At 39.3% G+C, this 23,869-nt stretch overlaps 2 protein-coding genes across 5 annotated transcripts in view; both read right to left on the reverse strand.

The window, feature by feature from the left end:
- erbin (erbb2 interacting protein) overlaps positions 1-2,230 on the reverse strand; it is a 76,517-nt gene extending 74,287 nt beyond the window's left edge. For both annotated transcript variants that reach the window (XM_079600160.1, XM_079600159.1), the window contains exon 1: positions 1,803-2,230. The gene's annotated coding sequence lies outside the window, so the exon portion shown is untranslated. The remainder of the gene's footprint in view (positions 1-1,802) is intronic.
- Positions 2,231-3,261: 1,031 nt separating this feature from the next.
- Positions 3,262-23,869, reverse strand: nln (neurolysin (metallopeptidase M3 family)). 3 transcript variants are annotated; one of them, XM_079599757.1, is made up of 13 exons: positions 23,677-23,842; positions 22,878-23,134; positions 22,644-22,792; positions 18,245-18,349; positions 17,237-17,339; positions 15,958-16,118; positions 15,636-15,771; positions 12,624-12,990; positions 9,266-9,467; positions 8,954-9,140; positions 6,874-7,002; positions 4,980-5,116; positions 3,262-3,939 (listed from the first exon to the last, which is right to left on the reverse strand). In XM_079599757.1, the coding sequence occupies exons 1-13, from the start codon at positions 23,715-23,717 to the stop codon at positions 3,784-3,786; spliced, it is 2,130 nt and encodes a 709-aa protein (XP_079455883.1). In that variant the 5' UTR covers positions 23,718-23,842; the 3' UTR covers positions 3,262-3,783. The 3 variants fall into 3 exon arrangements, with proteins under 3 accessions (XP_079455883.1, XP_079455885.1, XP_079455884.1); XM_079599759.1 differs by having other exon boundaries at positions 3,379-3,939; positions 23,789-23,869; XM_079599758.1 differs by having other exon boundaries at positions 3,379-3,939; positions 23,685-23,807.

A 23,869-nucleotide genomic window follows, 5' to 3' on the forward strand; every position in this document is an offset into this window, starting at 1 on the left:
ATCCCTCATCCGCCAGGATCTTATTACTTGTTTATTCTATATTCTCTTTGTTGTAGTTCTTATGTTCATAAAATCACTTGTTTTTTGGACCCTTGGCTAATTATGTTTTGAAATAAATGGCTAGCCTACTAATCCATAGCATTGCCGTGTTTACTGCGCTTGAACGGTATAAATCACTTGTTTTTAAACTTAAACGCTTAAAAAGGCAATCAAATTATAAGCTTTTGACATAAGTAGAGCTTTGTCACCATGTTATGAATCGTCGCACACAGATGTCGCTGTCCAACCAAGAGGTTTGCTATATTGGTTAATGATGCGAATTTTGACGTCAAAGTTCGACAAACTCGAACTCAACACAAAATTTGCACATGTAAAGTCTCCCAGATAAAAGTCCTCATGCCGATCCCAATTGAGATTTCACCCAAAAAATGTCATCAAGCAAGAATAAATGTGGCCACACATTTACAGTATGTTATCAACTGTCTCAAAAGTCAGCATGAAACTGAAGTTGTGATAGTCTTTTCTTCCCTATTGTCACGTATATCAGAGCGAAACTGCTTTTGGAACAAGATCAAATGTAGGGCGGGACTTGATTTTGTCCGTGGGGAATTGATTGGATGGTAGTGGTTTGCTATTGGTGGATCTCATGTGAGTGACAGGTTGCTCCGCCCTCTCGCCAGTGAACACATCACCAGAGAAGAGATATCAAAGTGATTACGATAATGAGGGCACATTCATTTAAAAAAATGAGCAAATTTATAATAAAACACTGCAATATTCTATAGAAAAATGAGAACTGTTGATTTTGATTTCACTGTGACTGATTGTTTCTATTTCTCCAAATTATTTTTTACAAGGAAACTTGATACACCGGTGAGAAATGAAACCTATGAGAGAGAAATTTCCAAGTAATGACATTTCCCAGAATGACCATGGGTCGCATTTCCCACAATCCCATGACAGAGGATGAAATACATCCATTCATTCCTCCATCATGAGTTTGAACGGGGCCTAACCGAGAGTTAGACCCACATCACACCGCCAGACGTTTGCGATCTCGAGTATCAGGACCGACTCGCTGATTCCCATCATTACACTCTCAAAGCCTTTAACACCACTGACAAACTAATCTGATCACTTAGTGAAAGGCTCTGCTCACAGTAATCATCAGGTATATCAACACAAGCCCTGCTTTTACCTACAGAACCTGTTCAGAGCAGGAAGTGATTGTGAAACAAAGGCATGAAACGTTAATCTATATGCGTGATGGCACAATGAGGATATATTACTCATTAAACACAATAAGCGAGAGATTGCTGCAGATATGCCTCGTAAACCACACTGTCCTTTCAACAGGAGACAGAATAGAAAACAGGATGTGTGTGTGAGATACGGTGGTTGGTGTAACGTTACTGCACCTGAACAGTTAACAATATGTGTCGATATTGTTCAAATAAGACGTTTAATGCCCATTCGAACACATTAAACCTATTAAAATATGATGTTTTGTGACACATAAATGGTATAGCTGCCTAAACACAGTACACATACTCACGTCTAGTCACAGTCATGATACTAAATTCGCTACATTGTGAAAACCCGCTGGTTTATGAATATGTTCACAACAAAAACAAAGCCTGAGTCATGTAATACTACAGAAAAACACTGGGTTACACACGCAGTGCGAACTAGAAAACAAACTAGCGTCCCTCGCCGTTCTTAGCATTATCTGGCTAACAGTGAGGAAGACAGAAAACACTGAGGCGAGACGCTGAAGGACAAATAAAATGTCTGGTACTCACCTTAAACTGAACCTTTTCGTTATTTTCCTTTCATTTACGAGGGGTAGAAATCATCCAGCTAATCCATGAAGGTTAGTTCACGACTGGAGACACGGAAAAACATTACAAACCCCCAGGAAACACAGCGCTTGATGCAGGAAAGCCGAAGAAAGCTGCTGCTAGCTGCGCGAGCTCTGCTAATGCATTCTTCACCTCAGCGCGCGACGCGGAAAGTTGCCCACAGCTGCCTGGAAGTTTTCTTGCGGATACAAAAGAAAACGGTTCGACGAGACGATGAAATTACAAAAAAAGTGTCCTTATAATAAAAAGAGCGACCAAAAGGGTCGCCGGGATAATTGGTTTACATTGAGGCGCGGAGAAGCAGTCATTGAAGTGATGGAGCAGTGAAGCAGCGCTGGATAATCTGCACTCTGCACTACAGTTGTGCTAATGGGGATGTTCGATTCACCAGCGAATCGGTTCTTCTGAACAGGTTCTTTACAATGATCCGATTCTGTGTATATCATTCGACTGGAAAAATAAAAGCGATTAGTAATCGTCGTTATAGCTGTGTGTGGACTTTCCTATTCTCATCTCATAAAACAGAACGATTAATATGTATTATTAAAACGTTTGTTAAAAATCATAGACACAATTAAATGTTATTATTTATTTTTACTACAAAAGCAAACCCTTAAATTGTCGCGTGGGGATTTCTGGGAAAAGCGTGTGACACATGAACGAATCAGTGAATCGAATGGAATGGAAACCGGTTTGTTTGGGTTAAAACGAATCGTTTTAACCAACCGACTAGCTAAATTATTTAAATTATTATTTAAAAGCATAGACACAATGAAATCGTAATATTTATTTTACTACAAAAGCGAACACTTAAATTGTCGCGTGAGTATTTTTGGGAAAAGTGTAATGTGATACATTCAACGAATCAGTGAATTACATGGAAACCGGCTTGTTGGAATGAATCGTTCGAACGAACCGACTCGCTAAAATGACTCGTACTTCTCAGCCCCGATGCTAAAGCTGGTGGGGGCCTCCGTCGAACCCCATCAACACAGAGCAACAGCTGATAGGCGTACAGTTTAATCCAATGGAAAATGTGGGTCCCTGGTAACGAGGAAGAGCCTCGATCACGTTTCACGCAAGGTTGGCTGGTTCGTGCTTTTTTTTTTTTTTTTTTTTAAGTGTTCATCATGAAAAACGTGTGAGTTTTGGTTGTTATCATGGCTTTAACTGTATGAGGGGCATTGGTAATATGTCTTACAAAGTGCTCGTTAAAAAATAGTAGTAAATGGCAATATACCAGAAAAGTAGTGGTATTTAGTCTCTAGTTAATATTTTATGTAATAGTGATACAATAGTGAAAAGCTGTTTTATTCAAGACACTGGCTCGTTTAGAGTGCTATCGGTTGGTGTCTGTCTCCCCCTAGTGCTCACTGGTGCCACTGTCACTTTAAATCTTCAATGACTGGGGTCTTCGACTTATCAGGCCAAGGATACGGCATAAAACGAGGCATTATATGTCAGGTTTATAATTACTTGTGTGCAGCACCATATTACTGTATTTGCATACTTATTTACATAATGTTATGATGCTTATATTGCAAATACATTATTCATCATGGAAATAAATATTTAATGTTGCACTTTACACTGTCATTTCACTTAACTTAAAGTTCAGCAAAATGAGCCATTATCTCTTTGAATTAAGCTTTGAAGTTAACCCTATTATTTTATTGATTATTTCAGACCTTGAAGACTCTTCATGCATGACTCAGTTTGCATAAAAGCTTATAGCTTACCTTCATTCAAATGTGTAATTGATTATTAATGAAATAAGACACCAGCGAGAAATACAACGTAAACCTTATACATAACATTTATTCTGTATATCACTACAATTAGAATGAAAACTAAGGATGCATGTGTCATTGGATCTCTATATATTCAGAAAAGTTGCTTTCCTGTAGTTCACAGTCCGGTGTCAATGAGAGTTTTGTTCTGTGATTGTTTGGGCGAGTCCTTTACACTGGAAAAACGCATCCTGGCATGGTTCACGACCCAGGAACGTTTTCAGCATATCCATGCCATCCACTGAACCTCCCGTTTCCAGGACCACACGCCTGTATTCCCGGCCCACCTGCATGTCAAAACACACACTTGCTGCTTATATGCACAATCATTTTCTCCCTCAAATACAAAGGTACCTAAACATCACAGAAAACATAATGCAATTTTACATTTTCAGAAAACATCATTCTGTATGATATATAAAATTGTTTCCATGTAATTTACTGGTATTACTACTTTTGGGGTAATTTGGTCTCTCTCACACACACACACACACTCACACTCTCGCACAAACGCACGCACACACACACACACACACACACACACTCTCGCACAAACGCACACACACACACTCACACACACACACACACTCTCGCACAAACGCACGCACTCACATACGCACGCACACACACACACACTCACACACACACACACACACACACTCTCGCACTCGCACAAACGCACGCACTCACACATGCACGCACACACACACACACACACACTCTCGCACACGCACGCACGCACACACACTCACACACATTCTCACACACACACACGCACAAACACACACACGCACACACACACTCACTCACTCACACACACTCTCACACACACGCACAAATGCACGCACACACACACGCACACTCACACGCACACACACACACACACACTGTGAAATCGCTCCACAAATAATCTTCTTCTGAATGCAACACAGACTCATCCTTCAACAATACTATGACTAACTATGACACAACACTCACTCATTTACACAACAATTGTATGAACAATCTATTCTCAGCTAGCACTATTCCTGAGGTATCTATAATTATAAATAATATGTATCTCCTCTTGGCAGATAATCCCTCTACAGCAGTTTGACAATGACCCCACATGTGCGTCACTCTTGATAAGAGTCTGCTACATGCCCTAAATGGAAATATGAATGTGGAAATGCTGGCACATCAGTCATGTGGAAACTAACAACTGCTATTATGACTCAGTTCTCTATTAAAATGTGTTGTGCCATGATGACTGTATGTCATAAACATCAGTCACGTGGTTTATTAATTCACTCGGACCAATGGAAAGCTCGAATAACAAGAGTGAAACCTTTGGATTCAAGACCCCCTCCTTCTTGAAGCGACTGAAGAAGATGTCCATGGAGTAGACCTCACTCCACAGGTAGCTGTAGTACTGGCCGTCGTACCCTCCGGCTAGGTGACTGAAGCTAGCCGTCATGTTCGTGCCTGCAGAGAACATGTAGAAAGAAATATGAAATCAATGCTTAAAGGAACAATCCACTTTTCTTTTTTTTTTTAAATAGGCTCATTTTCCAGCTCCCCTAGAGTTAACCAGTTTTACCGTTTTCTAATCCATTCAGCCGATCTCCGGGTCTGGCGGTAGCACTTTTAGCATAGCTTAGCATACATCATTGAATCTGATTAGACCGTTAGCATCTCTCTCAAAAAAAATGACCAAAGAGTTTCGATATTTTTCCTCTTTAAAACTTGACTCTTGAAGTTACATTGTGTACTAAGACCGACAGAAAATGAAAAGTTGCGATTTTCTAGGCAATGATATTACAAACGTAGTGCCAGTCACGTTGGAAGTTACCGAGCTGCGTAATATCATTGCGCTGCTGGTACGGCAGCAGTTCCTTGATTATTATGCGGGAATGAGAGTATAGTTCCTAGTCATATTGGCCTAGAAAATCACAACTTTTTACTTTCTGTCGGTCTTAATACACGATGTAACTACAGAAGAGTCAAGCTTTAAATAGGAAAAATATCGAAACTCTTTGGTCATTTTTTGAGAGAGATGCTAACGGTCTAATCAGATTCAATGATCTATGCTAAGCTATGCTAAAAGTGCTACCGCCAGACCCGGAGATCGGCTGAATGGATTCGGAAACGGTAAAATTGTTTAACTCTAGGGGAGCTGGAAAATGAGCCTATTTCCCAAAAAAGTCACTGGAGTGTTCCTTTAAAAGCCCGTTCGCACCCAGTTCGCACCCAAGAACGATAACTATAAGTATTAAAGAATAGCAGAGTTCACACCACAGCTATAACGATAACGACACAGAGAAACGATATCGTTGGAATCACTTTCAGAATGATTTTATCCATCTTATGAACGATAAAAACATAGACAGCCAATCAGAATGCATCCTGCTGTCACGAGCTCGAGCATTTAAAGCGACAGACAAGCGCACGCTTAGAATAATCAGAACGAGACCGTCCGCTGGTGTGGATGCTAATATAGTTATCGTTCCTGGTGTGAACGGGATATAATACACAAGTCTTTAGCTTTAAAAGAACAAAATATCATAACATCTTTTAAATAAATACATTAGGGGTGGGAATCTTTTGGTATCTCACAATTCGATTCTTGAGGGCATGATTCCAGGACCAATTATTTATATGATATACAAGTGAAACTCGAAAAGGATCGTGCAAAAGTTCATTTATTTCAGTAATTCAACTTAAAAGGTGAAACTAACATATTATATAGACTCACTACATGCGAAGTGAGATATTTCAAGCCTTTATTTGTTATAATTTTGATGATTATGGCTCACAGCTCATGAAAACCTTTTCACAATATTCTCATTTTGAATTTGGGGTTTTCATAAACCATAATCAAAAGCCGTAATCCGGTCAGAGTGATCGTATAAAGGGTTAATACAATTTGTTTAAAAGACACTGGACTCTGGCAAGAGGGTCATCGCCATGTTTTTAGCCGTATCATGCGCAAGAGTCTGCAGGAGACGCGACAGTAAATGTGTTTAGCACAAGTTTAAAAAGAGTGTAAAAGCAGCGCAGTGAAATGCAAAACAGTCCCATATGCAAATGAGCTCTGTTGTGGGTAGCTAAGCTCTCTGCATGTGAAATGAGCGTTCACACCGAGCTGCTGAACACTGAAGAGTCGTTGATGTGTTAATGTGCTCATTAGACGAGGTGTCATAAGCGTGTTGGGACTCATTGCCTGCATAAGTGTTTATGACCTGGTGTGGCTGGGATTCCCAGGATGTCTTTGCTGTGCTTGGCAAACTCGGCTGCAGTGTCCGCTCGGTCTTTAGTGTGGAGCGTTTGGTCGGCTTTACTGAGAACAATCTGCCTGAGGTTCATCAGACCTGCGGACAGAGACCGGTTTAAATGAAATAAAATAAACTGACATAAATTTGAAGAAAAAAAAAGACCCCTTTACCACAAATATGTATAGAAGATATTTAAAGGAACCGTATGTAAGATTGTGGCCAAAACTGGTACTGCAATCACTTTTAAATGACTGTAGAGCGGTGTATCCCCTCCCCTCCCCCTGACTCGAGGTTGCCAGATAGGCTGCAGGATCCAGCAGGAACGTAGGCTGCTAACAAGTGGCAAGACTAGAGCAAAGCTGGCAACCCGGATGCCGAAGCACTACTGACTTCGTGATTGGTAGATAGGTGGAGGGTGGCGCATCAGGCCAAAACACAACATGACAACATCAACATCAGTTGAGGGCTGCAACTTCACTTTTGAATTACATATCCTTGCCGGACTACTGTCGTCAGTGATGTAAGTATTTGAAATGAACATGATTTCTTAATGTCTACTGACATATCAGGGCCATTTTATGATGAATTGAAATACATTTCTTACATACGGTTTCTTTAAAGTAATAGGAAAAGCTGTCAGATCAGAATAATGTTTCAGCAGTAAACTGTTAATAGTGTAATTTTTATTAAACTGTCGAGTTACAATTACTAATCGAACGCAAAGGATGAGCTAATATGTCAAAAAACAATAAATATTTTATAATATGGCCAATAACTAAGACACAAGAGTACTTTGGTGTTAGTCTGAGCTCTTAAAGGATTAGTTCACCCAAAAATAAAAATTCTGTCAGTAATCACTCTCCCTCATGTTGTTTCGTTCATCTTCGGAACACAAATGAAGATATTTTAGATGAAATCTGAGAGCTGGCTCACTCCTTCATAGGCTTCTAGGTAATTTCATCTGCCGGCCCAGAAAAGTTAGTAAAGACATTGTTAAAATAGTCCAAGTGACTACAGTGGCTCAACCTTAAGTTTATCAAGTGACGAGAATACTTCTTGTGCGCAAAATAAACAAAAAACACAACTTTATTCATCAACTATTGATTTTCTTCTGTGTGGGCCGCAGAGTGAGTTCACGAGCGCGCCGCGACGCATGCGCGAGAACTGAGAAGATGACGCTCACGATCATTTGATGGGAAAGTGTGAAAGGTAAGCCATTCATTTTGTGGCACATTGGTAAGGTACTTTTACGTTTTCTCGTTGGTTTCTCACGATTCGGACATCCAGGAAATGCACACTTTACAACCATTTTAAACACTACATCGAGACCCGATGCGTCATCTTCTCAGTTCTCGCGCATGCGTCGCGGTGCTCTCGTGAACTCACGTCAGAGGCCCACACGGAAGAAAATCATTAGTTGAATAAAGTCGTTATTTTGGGGGGGATTTTGCGCAGAAAAAGTAAGTTGATAAACTTAAGGTTGAGCTACTTTTGTCACTTGGACTATTTTAACAATGTCTTTACTCACTTTTCTGGGCCGGCAGATGAAATTAGTTAGCAGCCTATGAAGGAGTGAACTTAACCCTTTAAGAAAACATATTTTAATTAAGAAAATGAATCCTATTTTTAAGACCACTGCAATATTTTAGAGACATCCAAGCAAATCTCTCTTCTCCTCAAATTTCCATTATTTTAATACAAAAAAATAGTATTTGTTATATAAATAAATAAAATATTATAAATAAAGCATTGCATAACAGTGCATCTAATGAGAATCACCATTGAGAATAAAAAAATTAAAAGAAATCTTAATGTTCCCAAAATAGGCTTAATTTACTTTGTGCAAAATATAATTTTCGTCATATTTGTTAGATAATTTTAGGCATATATATATATATGTATATATAAATAAATATATATGCCTAAAATTATACTGTATATGTTACTTTCCTCTGAATAATCTTCCCTCAAAATAAGTTCAAACGTATGTTTTCGAACATACGGATGTTGATTATATAGATGAAGTGAATGCGGGGTCAAATCTGACCTGTGTTGGCCACTCTAGATGCTATGAGTTTATCCAGCAGGCCGTCTGGGATCGGGCTGCCATCTTTGTAGTGGCGTGACATCCTCCTGAGAGGCTCTTTCTCCCAAACCCAGTTCTCCAGCATTTGAGACGGCACCTCCACAAAATCAGTCTCCACCTGCGTCCCACTGAACTCTGCATAGCGTGTCTGGAGCATGCAGGTTGACACAGAATAGCACCACCAGTTATGCTTCTTATTGATTTGAGATTTTCATTCAGTGTGGTCTCAGACATTCGGGCCGTCGATCTTTATGTTTGAGAATACTGACGTACCCGGGAGCAGAGCTCATGCATGACATGTCCAAACTCATGGAAGAAGGTCTCCACCTCATGGTGCTGCAGTAAGGAAGGCCAGTTGCTTGTGGGTTTTGTGAAGTTGGACACCATGGCGGCCACTGGCATCCTACGATTCCCATCGGGCCGAAGACATCCTGGCTGGAGCCCAAAGCATGCAGCATGGCCATACTTGCCCTCCCTGGAGAGTAAAACAGACCAATAAATCTGGAGGTCATTACATCAATGGCAAATAAGTCAGTTCCTTAGAGAAGCACACGAAGTATTCATCAGATTTCATCCGCATGATCTTAAGAGACTCAGAACTGCACTGGGCTGGTTTAAGTTAACAAGCCTCGTTTAGTTCTGATCAGCATGAATTCCCAGGCTGGTTTCAGTGTGATTTTTTGTATTATTTATGCAGGTTTCAACAGGCTAAATGTTAGACTTTTTTTAAGACCATTATTAATGCAATTTAAGACTTATTTCATGTCCTTTCACTTCTAAAAATGTAGCTATTCACATTCAACATGAACAATCAACTGAATATTACTACACAAGAACTGTGTTTAACCAAGAAATTGATCGGCTAAAATAAAATAAAAAACAAAATATCAACATTAAAAGGAAAAAATTATAATATGATGGCTTTGTTCACCCATTTTCCAAATTTGTATTGGCCCTGCGTTTCATTCTGAAGGACTCTTATCTATGCCCTATAATCCCTTCGAAGGGTTTACCCTGCAGAGTTAGTTTGGTTAGTTAGTTTAGTTTATTTCAGTCAACTTCAAAAGAAAGACAAAAAATGTACAAGCAAACATAGAAACGAAAATGAAATTACGGTGTAAACAATATGTTTAAAAGAAAAAAAGAGAGAGGACTGTGAAGAGATGAAGGGCATAGGCCGGGGACCCAAAAAGCCAATAAAGGAGGCACGATTCTCGCACAATTGTATACGCTGCACAAAGGATCATGGAAGCGAAGTGTCCATCGGTTGAACTCTTCAAAATCCTTCATTTCAAAGTCCCCTTTGAAGCGGCCAGCTTTGAGCACTAACGTTAACTTCATAAGCCAATAAAGTTAAGACCTAAATCAACATTTTAAGAACTAAAATTCAGATTACTGGATTTTAGACTTATCAAGAACCCACAGAAACCCTGTTATGTACCATTATAGTATTTCTGTCAGGACCACTATCGTCAAATACGGTCGACAGTTAGCATACAGTTTGGATTGGCGGTATGGTTCTGTTCTGGGCGAGAACTCCCTGCGCATCCTTGCAGCCGAGCATAGATAAGAGCAGCGATAACCCTCCTTGGTATCTTTTAAAAAAAATCTCTGGCTTTTTTTGTCTAACTGCTGATATGTTGGTAGCTTGTTTGCTTTGTGAGAGTTGTTAGATATATGTATTACACTGTACATGTTTTGTACATTCGCTCGTTGCATGTTTCTACAAATTGTACAGCTACCCGTTGTTTTTAATTGTGCTTTATAAATAAATTACCTTACCTTACCTTGGGGTAAATAGAACAGAACCAACATGAATGTATGCAAATATATTGAATTCAAGATTTTAAAGTACATCATAATTCGAGAATTTATTCTGATTCAAGGGGAATCAGAATGCCAAATCCTGACTGGCGAGAGGAGGAGCTGGGGATGGAGGAGGGTAATTCGCTCCTGAGAAACGCGACAGCTGATTATAATACTGAAGGAGTTTATATATGTATACAGTGGCGTCGTATTTCTATAGGTAGATGTGGATCAGCTGAAAGTCAGCTGATGCGAGCTTGACTAACGTGACCTGCCAGAACTAACGCTACGCTTGATTTATTAATATTTTGAATTCGCTTTTGTTTTATATTTTCAGTTTTCACTTCAATTTCAGTTTAAAGGCAAAATATGTAATTTTCACCACTAGAGGTCACTTATTCAGAACAATAACAAAGGCGTAGCTTGATGATGTGGTGAATGAGCGTGGAATCATGGGAGTGCCGTCTTCACCTCCACAGCCGATGGAAAGCAATCTGACGGGACTCAGGCAGAAATCATGTTCATGGATGAGCTAATGTATTAAAGGTTTATAACGTTAATATAAAGCAGGGTGGGGCCGAGAGCCCGGGACATTTTATCTGGCTGTTTCTATTGTGCTTATATGGTGCTCTTTTTGCTTGGTTGTTTGCGTTTATTTTACAATTAAAGTTACGTTTAACGTCTGAGCTCCTTCTTCCCTGAACTTGACCTTCGTCTCAGTTTTCTTCTGTTTCTTCATGTAATCACAGACAGACTCAATGATGGTGAGATGATCAGATCACACTGGCTGTTGTCAGACTCCTTTTGCATTCAAACATCTCACTGGATTATTACAATTAATGGCAAAAGGAATGTTTGGAAATGTTAACTGATATTTCCTACTGACACACTACAGCAAAAGAGATGAGCTTGATGACCTTGATCTCACCTCCATCATATAATTTCCTGTTTTCATTTTTTTTGCATGTTGGTTGCACCACTTGACTAGTAAAGGAAAATTAACTAGTTAGCCAAGACCAATTAGACAATCCAAAAACATAACACATGCTGGCAGATAAAACACTCACATACCCCTTTTCCACCAAGGCAGAGCTGGTGCTGGTTCAGAGCCAGAGCCTAGTTTCAAATCGGTTCTTTGTTTTTCGACCACCAAAGCACCAGCTCCGAACCAGTAAAAGTGGTTCTTAAGTAGCACCGAAACATTGCTGGGCTAGAGTAAGAACCGCTTGCGTCAGGGGCTGGGGGCGGGGTTACCGTGACCAACAAGACGAACAGAAACTTGTGACCGCCATTTTTTAAATAGCAGCTAATCGAGCTAATAGCAGCTCGATTGTAATCTCCGTCTATGCAAGTTACGGCGAGCTGCACGAACGCGTTGAATTCGCCGTGTTTGGATGCCGATGTAGTTTCGCAAAGCCATGCATCAATAGTAACGCAACGACCGCCATTGTTGATGTAAGGCTTGTTCGAGATGCATCGGAGCGGCGCGGACCGATCAGAGCTCCGGGAGTGTGTGGAGAACATACGACTCCTTGTGCTTTTGGATCGCTTTCGCAGTGCTTTGATGTCATGCGGCGATCGGTCTGCGAGAACAAGCCTCGTGTGTTTTTGTTTGGCACTGCCAGTTGCTGGGCAACATGAGATGTATACACAGTGACGTAAGATCTGGCTCTGTTGTGGCTCTCTAGCCTGTGGAAAGGCAAACCGGTTCTTAGAAGACCCGTCAGTAGAACCAACTCCGAACCGGCTCTAGCTCTAGCTCTGAACCAGCACCTGGTTCTTGCTGGTGGAAAAGGGGTATTAGTGAATGTCTAGAATGGTTTACCTGGGATGCAAGTCCAGGTAAAACTGTCCAATTTCATCTCCGGTCACACAGTCCAGTACTGAGTACAGTTTGACGCTATCGTGCCACACATGGGCGTTCTCCACCTGCTGGAACGCCAGACCCAACAGATCCTGATAGATGTTCAGCAGGCCCTCTGTCACCACCTCCAGAGGGAAGTACTCGATCAGTTTGTCCTTATCCACCGCAAACTTCACTTGTTCCACCTGGTTCATGTAGTAGGGCATGTCCCATGCGTGCAGCTGTCCGTCAAAGGCCAAGCCCCGCCTCTCACAGTCAGCGTGTTTGAGTGACAGCAGGTCGTGCCGCTCCTGCTCGCCCACTGGTCTCAACCTCGTATACAACTCATCTATTGAGCACCAAAAACAGTTTGGTTATTTAGACAGGTGGACTGTTCAGAGGTAAATCATTATGAGCACCTGCCAAAACTGCTCGACACCCCTGAAGGTGCCCTGTGGTATCTATCTGGCACTAAAACATTAGCACCAGACACGTTAAGTCCTGCACATTGGGTGAAGTGACCACGGATGGGACGTTTTGTACCAGAACATCCCACTGATGCTTGATTTGGATTGAGATCTGGGGAATCTGGAGGCCTGGAACTATGTGTACTGGGTGACATTATCCTGCTGTAAAATGCCCCAGCCATTTTGGCCACATCCCACACATTGACTATGACAACATACTAAAGCCCAGAGCTTTACACACACACAGCTGATACAAAATAGTCACCATGATTTGCTTCACTTGTGTTGTGGGTGGTCATAATGTTTGACCCCTTACTATTCATTAAAGAATCCTGAAAAATATGCTTTACAGCTTCCACAAACATATGAACAACTGTCTTCAATACTGATAATAAACAGAAATGTTTCTTGAACATCAAATCATTCTGAAGGATCATGTGACACTGAAGACTATAGTAATGATGCTGAAAATTCAGCTTTAACCACAGAAATATATTACGTTTAAATATAATCAAATTCAAAAGAGCTTGGTTGCACTTTATTTTAAGGTGTCATTGTTACACTGTAATTATATATTTAAGTACTGCGAAATATTAAGCAACTACATGTACTTACTATAGGGTTAGGGTAGGAATAGGGTTTGGTTTAGGGTTAAAGGAGAACTCCGGTCAATTTTAACATTGAGCTCAATTTTTAGTAAATTTGGAGTGCTGTCAATACAGAGAACAACGACAAAAATCGGTGTTGCCTACACCGTGTTATCCTCTTTTTAAAATTTGCACCCTATTGACTTCAATGGGGCAAGTTTTAAACCTGCTTTTATCCTCTTAACATATTTGATGTGTCATACAAGTGCCCAGCCATGTTGAGTGATTCCTTAAGAGTGAACACGAGTGAATCTGACTTCAGTAGATGTGAAAAATATGAATAAAAATGATGTTATATCAGCCAGCGCACATACCTGTATTTAGTTCCTGTTTTCGGTGGAAGTCCAAAGTAGTCAATTGTCGAGTTCACGCGCGTGATCATAGTAACTGAACCTATGCGCGTGAACTCGACAATCGACTACTTTGGACTTCCACCGAAAACAGGAACTAAATACAGGTATTTGCGCTGGCTGATATAACATCATTTTTATTCATATTTTTCACATCTACTGCAGTCAGATTCACTCGTGTTCACTCTTAAGGAATCACTCAACATGGCTGGGCACTTGTAATGACACATCAAGGATGATAAGACTAAGAACTGGTTAAGTTTAAAACTTGCCCCATTCAAGTCAATAGGGAGCAAATTTTAAAAAGAGGATAACACGGTGTAGGCAACACTGATTTTTGTCGTTGTTCTCTGTATTGACAGCACTCCAAATTTACTAAAAATTGAGCTCAATGTTAAAATTGACCGGAGTTCTCCTTTAATTGCATGTAATTATGCATAATTTATAGTTATTACTACAGTACATGTTAGGACAAGGACATTGTAAAAAAGTGTTATCAACAGTTAATATTTCAAAATATTACTATTTTACTGTATTTTTGATAAAAAAAATGCAGCCTTGGTGAACATAAACGACTCATTTCAAAAAACAAATCTTAGAACCTAATATACTGTACAGTTGTAATTGAAATCATTCAACCACCATTGCAAATCAGGTTTATTGGCAAAATGTACAGACTTTCATTTGTTTGCAATGAAAGATTAGTTGTGTTGAACTATTTCAATTATTTTGTTTGATTTGTTCAAGTGGTTTCCCCAAATTCAACTAAAAATGCAACCGTTCATTACTTCTGCAGTCTCAAAATTATTCCTTATTCCTGTTCCTTGTTTGTGAAGGGCAATGATATCTTCTCTTTTTGGACCATTCTTTTGGCAATATTTTTTAACATGCAGTCAAACGTGACACTCAACAAATATAGCCAATTCAGATATTTCATGTGTTCTAGTTAAAGCACACCTGGTGCAACTAATTAAGCCCTTGATTATTTGCATCAGGTGTGCTTGAGACAAAATATTGTCTCTACATGTACTTTCTACATAATTAGGTTTTGGTTTAGGGTTAGTTGTTTGTAATTATGCATAATTAACTGTTACTACTATAGTAAGTACTATAGTAATTATTACTATGTAAGATGTGTAACAGGGACGCTAAAAAGTATTTTTACTCAAAATTCACTAAACAGATACAAAATAATATTTTGGTAGACTTTAGAAATAAAGGAAACTACTAGTTGGCGGATTCTTATTTTCTATCTATTATAGTGCATATCATTGTTTTTCATCAGCACAAGATAAAATATTATCTGTCGATTTATGATTATAAAAATAAATGAAGAGTCAGCAAAGCACAACTAAAAAGCTACAAGAGGAGTCTATGCTACACCACAGACAGACGACAACATAATGAAACTGTCAGGTCACTTTAACAACTGAACAAGACCCTTGTCGGGCCAGAATTAACCTGTGCGTGCCTGAATGTAGGTTTTGATCCTTCACAGAAAGAACTGGACAAAAAGACAAGAAAACATACCAAGAAATCGTGCCACATTCTCTGAGTTTTTGGCCATGGTCATTTCCAGCATGTAATTGGCATGACTGCTGAAGCCCAGTAGTTTGGCTAGCCTTGCCCGCAACTCAATCAGCTGTTCAAGAATAGCAGTGTTCACCTGTAAACAATGAACAAACGTTAATAGTGCATAGCTAGGACGTGGCTTTATTTCCATGGCTTTCTATGCCAGGGCTGGAAAACAGTTTCAAATTCCCCTGATTTTCCACCTGAAATAACAGTTTGTTCATTCCAGTTGGGCTAATCCTCCAAAGCCTAACTGACCCAAAGTACGAGTTGAACGTACATCCTTGCACCTGCTGTGAAAGGCCATCTCCATCTTCCTCCTGGTTTCGGAAACATGACATCTCTTCATCAGGGGGAAGTAGTGGGGATACGCAAGGGTGACTATATACCGCCCATCTTCTGTTTTCTCCAGACCATTCACGTAGCTTTCCGCAAGACCCACTTGAAAAAGAAAGGAGGAAAAGTGTGTCCAAGATGGGTTCACTAAAGGGGCTTTCGTACGGGGTAGTTATAGGAACTAGCCACCAGGACGGTCCCGCAGGAACCAAATGTTTCTCTAAGGGTAATTTCCCTGCTTGCATTCGCACCGGCGGTAGGAACTGTGAAGTGACGTAAGCCGGCCGACAGAAACGTTATTTAAGCGCAGCATTCAACAACATCAACAACTCTGTAGCGTAAAGGTTGAGAAGTGCCGGGACTTCAGCGTCACTCCATCTATCGCTGTTCCTGGAGTTAGTTTGTGGAGTAAATATGCAAACTGTGTTTGTTTACACAGCTTTTTAAAAATGGCGGGTGCTGGTGTTTCGTATGGTATGCGTTCGGCCAATCAACATACACTTGCGTCACTGGTAGTTCCTGTTGTGCCGGGTTACACCCTCTGAAGTCAGAGCTAATTTAGTTTCACCCTAGCCTGGCTAACGCCAGACACAATTCTCGTTGAGACTTGGGTCTGGGAACCACATGTTCATTTTCTCGTATTTGAGGCGTGGTTTACGAATGCGCCGGCGCCGTTTATTGGGTGCTAAGAATGTCTATCAAATGCGCATAGCCAATCGTTTCCATTATACCAGATGACGTATGTAGAGAAATGGTTTAACGCCAAACGCTGCTCTTTTTTCTAAATAAAATTGCGATCTAAACTACTTAGAACAATATCTAAGGCTGCATCAAAAGGTAGCTTCGCGTCTGCTGCCATGTTGACTCCATAGATATAAACAAACTGCTTAGTTGTGTCGCAAAGATGTCGTCATCGTCTTGCTGCTCCCTCCCCGTTCTGTGATTGGTTCCCTAAACGAGGCGAAAATCAGGCCCATGGTTTCCAGACTGCCTTTCAGCGAGAATAAAATCGCGCTGCGCAAAGGCAGTATGGGGAAACCCAGGCTAGTTTCACCCAGTAAGGCGTTCCTATAACCAAAATCGTTCCCTGCGGTGCGAACACGCCAAAAAGTGGGTACCGGTACTTTCGCCAATAGTTATAGGAACTATGAAAGCGTTCCTCTGGTGCGAAAGCCCCTTAAAACCGCCGTTAAACTACTATGTTTATAGATAAACATACTTACCGAGCTCTTCTTGCGAGAACAACAGCACTGTATTTTCTTCATTCAGATTTTGGTTGAAATCTATGGACAGTTCACTTATTTTCTTAGAGATTGACTTGATTTCCTGAGGGGAAAAAAGACATAGAAAGATCAATAAAAATAATTTAAAAAATATTTTCCAGGGCTCAACAGTGAAGATTTGCTGCTTGCTCAATCAAGTCCAAATTTCTAATTGCCCTGCCAATGTTTTTACTAGCCTCAACAAAAAATTATAAATGTACATCTTTTTTTAATTTATTTAAATTTATTAGTTTAAATGTATAATTTTACTATTGTTGAATTTTTTACATATACATTTTTACATTTGCAGTTATTATAACATAAAATAATTATTTGTATATGTATAAACAAAACGTTTATACATGGTTTTTAATTTATTTTTTTATATTTATGAGATTTAAAAAATGTATTTCTCCTTTTAAATACATATATATGAAGGTATTCATAAATACATATAAATATAAATGTATTTTTTCAATGCTAAGTATTTAAAAATAATGTATTAATACGTTTATCATTTTAATATTATAATGTTTAATTGTTATATGAATCATTTCACATTTATAGATTATAAATTATATTTTTTTACATGTATAAAAAACTTCAATACATGATTTTACATTTATAACTTAATATTTATCAGAATAATTTAAAAATAGTGTTTATTATCATACATTTTTCAAATATATATATATATTTTTCAATGCTAAGTTTTATATTGGCAATAATAGCAGCTCAGTTTCCTAAACAAAACATAAGTAGTATTTTCCTGTGACAAATTTGCTAGGATCTTAGAAGCAGATGCTCAGGTGTCCATTTTTCAGGTGTTTGGGTTTGTTCAAATCATTAAAAAGTAAATACTCTAAAGTATTTGCAATAGTAATAAAGACACTCTACTAAGAAGAATCAAGATCATATGTGAATTCATCCTCACAGGCAAGTTTATAGTAAACACCAAACCAAACCTACTTCTTGAATATCCTCAGACAAGTGCAATCCATTCCGTTTGCCTAATTTTATGAGTCGTCCCAGGAATCTCTCCGACTCCGGCAATAAACCACTGGATTGTTTTTCCTATAAAGATAAAGAGGGAAATGCTGAGACGCGCACAGTGAATAGCTGAAGTTATGTTTACTGCCGCGGTTCTGACACCAGGCCAAACTGACACCGTACAAGCGTCACATGCTTTCCTGTGAGTGGACTCTTCCAGGGTCAGCGAGGACCCCATACTGGCCTTCGGTAGAAATAGCGGGACCACTTTATTACAGCCCAATTAAAAAGGCCGTAAATGCCCTGGAGAGAGGACAGCCTCGTCAAATGAGCGTTACTGGAGTAGAAAGGCGCAAAATAGTGTCCAGCTCACTCCAACGGGAGGTTTCCACTCAAATGATCATTTTAATTTGAGAAATCCGCAACATGAAACTGTTTTGGACACAGTGCTCAGCCAACACGGCCAAATGCCTCATTTTGCGGGTCACCCCTGTGAAACTGGACCCGGTTTCCAGCTCGCCAGACGGTCTGTTTAGTACCCAGAGATTAAGTTCTCCAATGATGAGTGATGACAGAGGTCATATTGTTTACCTCCAATCATAAAACAAACAACACATATTCATTCATTCAAGAAAACTGACCAATAAACTGTAATAAGCAGGTGCAGGCATGTGACTGCTGGAGAGTTACAGGTCTAAATAAACTATTTATAATTACAGATTTATAAACTATTCTCATTACGAAGTTGGAATTCACACTGTGAATCGAAACTGAACCTCTGAAACATGCAGCGCGTCAGACTATATATTTATATAATGACATCACAACTGTCTGATGATCGCACTGAGCTATATCACATTCCCACAAACCTAGAAATGTTTTTTTTTACTGCATTTGGTGCTTTGAACCCTGGCTAACATGATAATAGTGTCCTGAAATTACATTTATTTAATAATTGTTTTAAGGCCATTTTGCGATTTAAATCGTCATCAATCATTTATTTACTCAGATTTACACAATTCACGTGGGTCATACTTTTCAGGAAAATACGGAAATCCATATAAATACGGAAAAATCACATCCCTGAGGTGTTTACAATATTAATAAATAGGGTTTAACTTTTAAAAATACTGATTTAAATTAACTTAATTATTACATGAAGAAAACTACTAATCAGTTTGTTACAAACCCACGCTGTAAAAAGAAAAGTTGGTTTAACTTAAAAAAGCAAGTTACCTTGTCTTGTTGCCTTAAAATTTTGAGTTTGTTGTAATTCAAAATTTTAGTTAATACAATGAAGAAGAATGGTTTGATAAACAGAAACTCAAAAATGTTATCTTCACACATTCGTTATCGAAGTTGATTTGACAAAAGAACGTTGTGATAACAAATCATGAAAATATTTTTTTTACAGTGCATTAGACTTTTCCCCACTTTGAAGCGCAAATGAAGATATTGTGATGAATTCTGACATATTTCTGACTCTCTATTAAAAGTATATTACACCAAAACTTTGATGCCTCAAAAAGTTCATAAAGACACTGTAAACGTAATCCATCTGGATCGAGTGGTTTAAAGCTAAACTGCATCTGCAATCACACATTGTTCAGTACGTTGGTTTGAAACTCATTTTGAAGCTTCGCAAACCATTAGAAAGGTACGTTCTATATGCTGTGAATGTGTAGTTTAAATGAGATCTAGATGCCTGCGTCCACCATGTTGTAACCTTCATTTGACCAACAGTTGTGTCGTTTCACTGGGATTCACGAATGCTCTCCCGTGGCCTCATGGGATAGTAAAGTGTCAATCAGACGCACACTCAGTGGAAGTAGTGGGACATCCAGGTATTTCACCGTCTGTTTTATCAACACTATGAATTCGGACATGCTCCTCGTCTCACATACTGTTTTTTGTCTACTATATAGTAGGAAATCGGGCATATTCGAAACGCAGGGTCTTCTGAAAAAATACCTAATTGCTATACATGGCTTTTAGTCGCATATAAACATTGATCAACACACACACACACACATAGAGCATTCAGATTTGGTAAATGGAGGCTTGAATGTTCTTGCTTGACATACAAGAAGCAAGGAAGCTAATATAAGTCTCACTTTAAGTCTGGTTTGAGCTGCCGTCGGCCATATGGATTACTCTTACTTACGGCTTATTTATAAACTTGAAGCTTTTAGTTTTTGACGGAATGGATTTTCAATGGAGGTACAGAAATCTTTTAGGTTTCATTTGCTATGTTTCCATTCAAAGTTGCAAATTTACATTATGCACAAAAATGGAATATCGCATAAAACGTTAGTGAATAAAGCAGTTTCCATTCAGAGAACACAACATTGTCTCTTCCTGATAAACAGGCACTAAATATCATCAAGGAAAATGGAAGTTGCTGTTGTAGGAGATGCCACTGCACTTTATAGCCTATAATCATTTTCATATGCTATATAATAAATTAATTAAGCATTTCAGACGCTGTGCAACGGGATCGGCCGGCTGGTTGGTCTAGTTATGCCATCCCATGTTTGTTTTTTTTGTGATGCACATCGAGAATTTTATTCGCTAAATGTGTTTCCATCGTAGTTTATGTTTTATTATCGGATAAAACATTTATCTAACTCAATTGAACGCACATGTTTTTTATACATGCTTGTATAATTTATGCACATCTGTATAATCTATGCCCATCTTGGCATTTCGAACCAGTGTTTTTAATCCCAAAATGTGCATAAAAATATGTGGGTGGAAACAGCTATTAAAAACATCTTCAATTGTGTTTTGAAGATGAATGAAAGTTCTACAGGTTTGGCACGACATGAGGGCGAGTAAATAATGACAACATTTTTGAGTGACCTTTCCCTTAAAGGGCACCTATTATGACATTTAAAATGTTCCTAATATTGTTTAGGGAGTCCCCAACAACAGTTTTACGTGCATGCAATGTCAAAAAACACTTTTGTTGTCGTATAATATGCATTTATTTTTACCTGATTTGCTCACCGACTCCCAAATGATTCGTTCAACGACTCGTTTTTCCAAACCCCTCCTTTGCGCGAAGCTAATCTGCGATTGGTCAGATGACCCAGCAGTGTTTACAGAGATAATACTTATTGTTTAACACGGAGTACAATGATGCTTTTATCAATTAAATTGTATTATAATAATGATTATAGTCCACTGCTTTGTAGTTTGTAGTAAAAAACTAAAAATAAGATAAAGAATTTAATGTTATGTTAGCGAGCTTAGCCCAGAGTTCATATTGTAAAAGCACAATCAGTCTTTGTTTGCGTTAGCCCGATGCATAAACATAACGTTTTTACAAAAAAAAAAATGCAGTTACGTTACTACGAGGTATTACTCTATTCTTTAGACAACTCCGAAAACAACGACAAACACTTCACATATCTCAATACAATTGCCATTGAAGACCTAGAAGCTAAACGGTGCTTACACAACAAACAAAATAATTATTAAGCATGCTACATAAAACATAAAAGCAACAATTATTAATAACACTTACAGGTTGTGATACGGAGGAGGAAGCTGATGCAAATACACCTGGAACTGAACCTTCCTTCAATATCAGACGGCTCGCGAATCCAAGTTTGATTGCATTTAAGTTGGTAAAGCAATCGTCTTCAAAATGGCGCGAACAAAGCACAAGGCTCGGACTATACTTCTGTGGTATAGTTGTATATATAAATTGTAGCCACTTAGTCTTCAAATGCTCCTCCTTGGGCAGATGAAAAAAAGTTGTTTTTTGAGTCGCACTTCAGAACACAGCGTCTCGTCGCCATGATGTTTTCCCTGCTGGCCTTGGAGCGCAATAAGTGGGCGTATCGTATTCAAATAACTTGACAAGTTGACGTCATCTAGTCAGAGAAAAAGCTTCGGTCTTCTAACGATTCATAAAAATGACTCAGAGTCGACTCTTACTTTTAAAAGACAATAACTTTATATACGGTGCACTTTCATATTTCAAACTTTGCAGGATGTTTTTGTTCACTTAGATCTATGTTACACACTACATGAAAGGTAAATTTCAAAATTCCATAATAGGTGCCCTTTAAGAATCATCTAGGCACTGTTTCCATTCTTATTTGACAGAAATATTTGTATACTAACGAGTGGAGAAGAACATATTTGGATGGAGGGCTAGTGGTATGTGCACACGTTTAGCCGTGGCAATCATGTTCATTCGTCTGCGTGCTCTGAGACACAATCATAGGCTATAATGATTGCCTATAACAATTGGATACTCTTTCCACTGTACCATTAATAAAAGGAAATAAAATAGCAGAATTATTCAGAATAACTCTACACTGGAATGATCAAACACAGCACTGTAGTGTGTGTGTGGTTGTGTTACCTGCAGGACTATAAGTCTCTGAAACACATCCGCCCTCATGCTCATTTCCACATCGAAGTCGGACAGGCGTTTCTCAGCCTCGGTGCTCGCCAACCTGACCTCTTTACACGGAGACACATACTGGGGGAAGTCCAACATATGACGTGAAGCTGAAACAGAGTACGGAAAAGTGAATATGACAGGAGATGAAATAACTTCAAGCCTAATAAAGTTAGGCTATCATTCGCCACTCACCGGCATAATCTGCTTTTGCATCTGCAATGACTTGCAGAGTATTCTCGAAGCACACCTTCCCGATGTCCACGGAGCCCACGGAGTCGAAGGCTTGCTGTATCCGCTGGATCAGTCTCTGAGTGTGATGCCGGATCTCTTCTGGGGTCAGATCCCACCGCAGGCTGTTGCTCTGGTCAACGGTGCTGGAGCAGCTGTGGGCGGGTACGACTGATCCGTTCTGAAGGGTCATCTTGAGCTTTGAGCTGGATATAATGACTCTGCATTATATCAAAGAAAGAGCCAGTATTAATACACTTTCTTTCTGTCTGTATTAAAGAAAGAGCCAGTGACCACTGTGCAAAGCTTGCATGCATTGCATGAGCTCTTCAATGCAGCTTGTGACTTTAGAAAGAAAAGAAAAGCTACACATTACTGTTCATAAAACAGAGAAGAGAATATAGAAGAGAGACTGTGTGCTGTGCAGGGTCGCGAGCTGTGAATGTTTTCCGTACTAACGATGGACACTTTCACATGTCTGTCAAAATAGGGAATGCGAACCTGATCTGCTTGTGATACACTTATACTACTTCACATATGCCAGTTGCATTGCCTAGTTCCGAGAGAAGTTAATGAGATAACCTGACTAAAACCAGATATCCTCCAATACTAAAGCTTTGTAAGGTAAGTTCGTGCATTTATAGCTTGTCTATTTGACCCTGTCACATTCAAGCATTCGGTTATTAGTAGTACCGATGTCAACCCAGTCAAACAACAACACATACACATAATAACGTGTGTTAAACAACAGAGTTCACAATACCTTCTTACAGCTCGGACCACTGAAATGCTGAAGATAAACATGGCATGCCTATAATTTTTTTTATCCGTGCAAGTGCAAGGTGCAACGTGCAAAAATAGGATGCAACCCCTACCGTCACTCTCGACCGTTAACCAATACCAGTACTACTACTACTACTACTACTACTACGATGAAGGTTTGGCTTTTGAATATT

This window comes from Phoxinus phoxinus (assembly GCF_949152265.1).
Source record: "Phoxinus phoxinus genome assembly, chromosome: 23".
Taxonomy (NCBI): Eukaryota; Metazoa; Chordata; class Actinopteri; order Cypriniformes; family Leuciscidae; genus Phoxinus; species Phoxinus phoxinus.